This window comes from Triticum urartu, chromosome 5A (genome assembly GCF_056163025.1).
Source record: "Triticum urartu cultivar PI428250 chromosome 5A, HENAU_Tu73, whole genome shotgun sequence".
NCBI classification, from domain to species: Eukaryota; Viridiplantae; Streptophyta; class Magnoliopsida; order Poales; family Poaceae; genus Triticum; species Triticum urartu.
In genome coordinates, this window is record NC_141877.1 from 498,454,260 (window position 1) to 498,460,426 (window position 6,167).

A 6,167-nucleotide genomic window follows, 5' to 3' on the forward strand; every position below is an offset into this window, starting at 1 on the left:
CCTTATTACTCGAGCGAGGTTATAGTAATGTAATTGATGAGTTATGCATGTGTGCGCAACTTTCACTATATTCTCCTGGAGATTAAGCTTGAGCAGGGACTAGTAATCGTCTTAGACTCGAGACGAAAATCTCCAGAGACCTATGCAGACATGACTAAAATGCTCGAGCAGTAAGTTCAATCGATCATTATCGCACCATATCGGCAACTTTTTGTTCATTTCCTGATATCAAGTAATTGTTTTCTTTGTCTCGCAGGGTTTGGAAAGTATTCACCGCACAAGCTTCGGGACTGCCAGGGGAGCTGCGATGGACATACCCGAAAGTAAGTAGTACTAGCTAGCTAGTTCCGCGCATCTCGATCCCGTTGATTCTACCTACTTTCATCAATGCCATTTATAATCCTTCATTATCAATTTGATTGACTTCTATTTCTCGTAAAGTGCTTGTGGTAGGAATAAGGGAATGATTTCTGTGGATACTACGTGTGCGAGTTCATCTACAACGCGACTTGCAAAGATAAGCGGGGCTACTCTAAAAGACAATTTCATGTGCGTAAGATATAATATTCACAATTTCATTTTATTACACCATCATTTCTGTTGAGTTTCATTCATATATATGTATTAACCCCCTTCTTCAAATTAGACGTGGGAGATACGGAATGAACTCCTACCAGAAGATCGCATGAAAGCAATTCAAGAGGAATTAGCGGGATTCTTTCTTGACCACATCATCAATAAAGCCGGAGAATACTATATGGACCCTGAGTTCATATTTAATTAGGGCATTATATTGTAAGAGATCTTATATTGTATATATGTAGCCAGTAGCGTCGGATAGATATACAAAAACTTGTTGTTCGACCAATCTCTCGGAGAAGGAGAGGTCGATCTCTCGGAGAAGGAGAGGTCGATCACTTCTCTCGGTATGCATGACGAACTTCTGTACTTAATGGTTTCCTTCATTTTCTTACTGGCTAGCGTGTCGAGGGCCTCTCTATACGTATAGTACGTAGCGTCGACTAAGCACGGAGGTAAGAGAAGACATTTCTCTCTATTAATTAATTAGCTACCTAACATAATATATGAAACACCTTAATTAACCATACAAAACCCCCAAATCCATCCCCTTTTAGAAAAAAACAAAAATCCTAGCTCCTGAACAGCTGACGCGTGGATACTTATTGATCCCGGTTGGTGCCACCAATCGGGACTAAATGCACTCCTGCCTGGGCTCGCCACAGCAGCCACGTGGAGGCCCATCTGTCCCGGTTCGTATAAGAACCGGGACTAAAGGCTAAGGGCATTAGTAACGACCCTTTAGTCCCGGTTCCGCAACCGGGACAGATGGACCTTATGAACCAGGACAAATGGCCCTTTTTCTATTAGTGAAATAACCAGTCCCTGATGTTTGGATTCACATCGAGGCTCATAGTTTTTCTCCAAAAAAAGGTGGAGAGGTTAGTAAAATAACCCAGCCAACGGGTCGACGTCCCGTCCTTCATGAAGAGATTAGTTAAGAAAGGAATTGTTTTTGCTAAAAAAAAGTTAAGGAAACGTAGCTTGTACGTAGGTGTAACATTTTTGCTACTCCATTATCGTTTCGCGATCATCTAATATACATCGTCCCTTTCGCCGGAGAGAAGAGAGGAACAGACTTCCAAAACTGCTACGGTACAGCCAAACGAAACAGCAGCGGCGCAAACATATCAACCATTTATTTCACCATCATCAAATGAGTCTGCCCACGCAACGCGCAAATGCGGAAAGCTCTGTCCAATACTCTCTCCATTTTATAATGTAGTGCTTCCTCTATCCTCGTGCTTCAACTTTAACCGTAAATTTAACTATCAAGACCGATTGTGGCGGGAGCAAAAATTATATCAGTGAATTCGTATTCAAAAGAAGTTTTCAACTACATAATTTTTTTCTCCCGCCGCAGTTGGTCTCGTTGGTTAAATTTATGATCAAAGTTGAATCTTGAAAAGTGCGGGCGCACTATATTTTGGAATGGAGGGAATAGCGCACACACTTCGTTCCATTCCATGTCCATCACTTGGAGCTGGAGCCATACTTGGCGACGAACGCGGCAATGTTCCGGTCGGAGCTGCCGCCCTCCCGGCTGGCCGCCCGTGCCTTCTCCGCCCACGCGGCGGCGTTCCTCCTGTACTCGCCGCTCCGCTCGCCGGCCATCACCGCCTCGATCCCGCCCGCCACCTCCCCCCTCCGCGCGAGCCCGTCCTGGGCCGCGGGGCGCACGCGCACGCCCGCCCGCCACACGGCCTCCACGTACTTGGCGTTCATCGGCTGGTCCGTCCACTGCGGCAGCGCCACCATCGGCACGCCGGCCACCAGCGCCTCCGACGTCGAGTTCCACCCGCAGTGCGTCAGGAAGCACCCCACCGCCTGGTGCGCCAGCACCTCCAGCTGCGGGCACCACGACACCACCATCCCGCCGCGCGCCGCCACGGCGTCGCCGTAGCCGGCGGGCAGCTTGTGGCTCTCCGACTCGCGCACGGCCCAGAGGAACGGGCGGCCGGCGTCCAGGAGGCCGTGCGCCACCTCGCGCATCTCCGCCGGGTCCAGGTTCGACAGGCTGCCGAAGGAGGCGAACACCACGGAGCGCGCCGGGTGCGTTGACAGCCAGGACACGCAGGGCGCGGCCGTGAGCTCGAAGAGGTGGAAGCCGTACTTGGTGTCCGAGGGCATGCGGTCGTCGTGCACGTAGGACGCCGGCACCGTCGGCCCGATCGTCTTGGCGCGCCACGCCGACGCCATGTACGCCGCCTCCTGCACTCCCAGTCAGTTGCACGTTAACGTCAGTGCTCCTCTCCTCGGCAGAAAATTACACGAACGAATTCGAATTTAGTACTACTGCTTGCTGACTTTTGAGCATCCAGATAAGATAGCAACCAGTATTTTCATATTAAAATAGGACGAACGTGTTGCGTTCTACGTACTTCTATCGGAAAGAATGTATGAGTGGAACAGTGCAAGATTTGTTTCTGACGATCGAAGATTTTGTTGCACCAGCCAGAGACTGATGGAGTAGAGAGCTCACCTCGGGCTCGAGCTCGTAGAAAGAGTTGACGAGCACGTCGTCGGCCAGCTCCAGCCCCTTGAACTGGCTCATCACCATCTCGAAGTAGCCCGGGTAGGGGCCGGGCCCGACCTTGAGGAACCACGGCAAGCCCTCCGGCTCGAGCGCCGGCAGCCCAGGCAGGCCGACGACGGTGGATCCAGCCTCCACGGGCACGCCGACCCGCTCGCACCACACGTGGCCGTACACCACGTTGACGGCGCACGGCTGGGTGAAGAAGGCCACGGCGGCGGCGCCGTGCCGCTGCGCCACGCCGCGCGCCCACGGCAGGAACGCGTCGTAGACCACCGCCCGGACGGGGCGCCCCTCCGCGGCCTCGGCGTCTAGGAGCTCCCCCAGCGTTTCCGAACCCGCGGCCTCCAGGAGCCCCAGGTAGGCCGTGACGTCGTTGCACTCGCCGAACCCGCCCGCGTCGCAGCCGTCGGATACGGCGGCCAGGCGGACCGCGCCGACCGCGGCGGCGTCGGGCTTGCATGTGGCGAGGATGTAGCGGGAGACGGCGAGCGTGGGGCGCATGCCGTGGTGCGCGAGGCGCTTGGCGAACTGCAGCATCGGGTGGACGTGGCCTTGGCTTGGGTACGGCAGGAGCAGCACGTAGCCCCCGCCTCTGCCGTCGGCGCCGGCGACGACTTGTTGCGTGTCCTTGCCGTGAGAAGCCATGACTAAGCTAGCTGCGCGTTGCACGTAGCTGTCTGTGTCTTATCGGAGGTTCAGAGCACAGAAGTAGCTAATGTACTCGATAAGGTATATGTATGAATGGCACGACGCGGGAGGAGGCAAATGTGCTGTCGTATGTAGGGAACCAGCCTGTTGTTGCACGGTTAGAAGAACAATGGTATTTTTTGTCCACCAGTGTTCATGTCCTAGACTTGACATTGGTGTCCGTATGATTTCTGGATTTATTTCAGTCTTTTGGCGATGTTTTTTCAATGGAAGAAGATGTTTTCATTGACACGCTTGTGTAATGTCTATAAAATCTTAAGATGTTAAGCCGGCTCAGTCTTTCGGAGATGTTTATAAGGATAGAGTGTGCATATAAATAGGAAGTTTTTCTGAGGGCATAGAGTGTGCATATGAATAGGAATGAGCGTGACTCGTGTATGTGAGCAATAATTGTACTGTGTTCAACAAATGGGCTGTCGTATGTATATGGATCGACAGCTACGGCATGTATTAACAAACGGCGAGAGTGACGCGGAATGAAAGGATCAGCAGCTAGCTGCACGACGCTACTTGAGTTTGACTTTTGGTGAAGCCCCGTGCTGCACGACGGGCCGGGCGAGCTGCCGGAGTGCTCGCGAGGCCCCTGATTGGTCGCACGCCGGCATCTGCGGGTCGTCGGCGCGCGGCACGCGCTGGAGTTTTCTTTTGCCCGCGGGCGGTTGCTTCTGATGTTGCGCCGGATCACTGGCGACGCCTGCTAGCCGGCGATTGGTTGCATGATGAGGTGGGAGTGCGCTGACCACCGAGCTACGGGCGGTGGTGATATGGAAAGGCAGGAAGAAGATAAGATCGGACAACGCTGTAAGAGCAACTACAACCGCATCTCTTAAATCTGTCTCAAATGTTTGGATAGACCGTTCAGTCGTTGTCCCGTCATGAAATTTGGTCACAGACAGGCCTCTCAAATGACCCTCAAATGCCCGGGCTGATCGGCACCCTGATATCCAGCCTAAAAATGAGGCGGATATGAGGCGCCCGGGCACGCTCATCAAGTCGGACCCGACCCGTACTGGTCCACCGGACCCCATTTATGTCTGTCTTCATCCTCTCGCCGGAGCAGACCCTATCCACTTCATTTCACTCCCCTCCACCACCCGAGCTCATCTCCGGCGGTTTGCGACATTCTCCGCCATGGCAGGCAATGCATCAGACTCCGACCAGTTCAGATTCGTCGACTGGGGTGTCGTCCCGTGTGGGTTGGAGGAGGCAATGACAGTCCGCATTGCACTCCGCCGCTCCCGGGAGGACAGCGCCCGACCGACGAACGGATCCGTCCGCCGCGACACCATAGCATCGACTGGATTATGTATAACTGAGGGTTGGAGGGGTCCGGCACATTCTATGTAACTCTCACGCATAATCCAGTCGACCAAGCCTCCGGTCACCGAGACGTAGGGCTTTTACTTCCTCCGAGAAGGGTCTGAACTCGTAAATCTTGCATGCACAACCTCGCCGTAGTTAGGATCTTGCCTCCTCTTACGTACCCCCTACCTTACTGTCAGACTTACTCCCACGACAGACAGTTCCGGCGACGAGCAGATTCGGCTTGATCCGTACTGCGTCTTCGACCGGTACTTCCACCAGAAGGACGGCAAGGGCGCCGGGAAGAGCAAGGGCAGGCGTGGATGAACTCCACCATAGCCAAACATGCCAAATTTTAATAGTCCGATGGCATGTTTAGTGCAGTGTGATGGAGTGGCCGGCCGATGCGTGTGTGTCGACATAGTTGCATGAGTTTGTATGGATTTGAGATATGGTAATTGAGGTGTCCGAATGTGGATTGCATTTTTTCGGGAGTGCCCGATGGCACGTCTGCGGGTGTTTGAGGGGGCGGATTTGTCAAGTCCGGTTGTAGATGCTCTAACAAACTCTTAGTTGATATTCATGAGATCTTACATGTAAATCTTTATAATTTTTTTAAAATTTCTGTTTCCTCATTTTATATGTTCTGTCACTTGATCCGAAATTTTGTGATGTCTCAGCCAGCTGGGATCTAGCCACGCATTATCGGAATTGTTATTTTTACATCTATGCAAGGGTTCAACGGCGTTGACTGCAACTCCAGAGTGTTTCCCATAGGGGCACGTGCACTCAGAATTCCCGGCTGTCATCAACATGGTCAATCGGGCTCCGGTAGGGATTCTGCGACATCGGTGCGGCGGTGGTTCGTTTTGGCGGCAGTAGTGGTTGTCCAAGAGTCTTGAAATCTCAATGTATTTTTTTATTATGTTCAAGATGCTTTGTACTTCTGCTGAGCTTTGATAATAGATCTGGATCATTTTCGTAAAAAAATTATTTAAAATTAGTCTTACTAAGTCTCAATCGATGCTATATTCATAATATC

At 52.2% G+C, this 6,167-nt stretch overlaps 1 protein-coding gene across 1 annotated transcript; it reads right to left on the reverse strand.

The window, feature by feature from the left end:
- Positions 1 to 1,697: 1,697 nt before the first annotated feature.
- Positions 1,698 to 3,908, reverse strand: LOC125510042 (UDP-glycosyltransferase 79). Its single transcript, XM_048675129.2, has 2 exons — positions 3,062 to 3,908; positions 1,698 to 2,790 (listed from the first exon to the last, which is right to left on the reverse strand). The coding sequence occupies exons 1-2, from the start codon at positions 3,758 to 3,760 to the stop codon at positions 2,053 to 2,055; spliced, it is 1,437 nt and encodes a 478-aa protein (XP_048531086.1). The 5' UTR covers positions 3,761 to 3,908; the 3' UTR covers positions 1,698 to 2,052.
- Between the last annotated feature and the right edge of the window lie 2,259 nt (positions 3,909 to 6,167).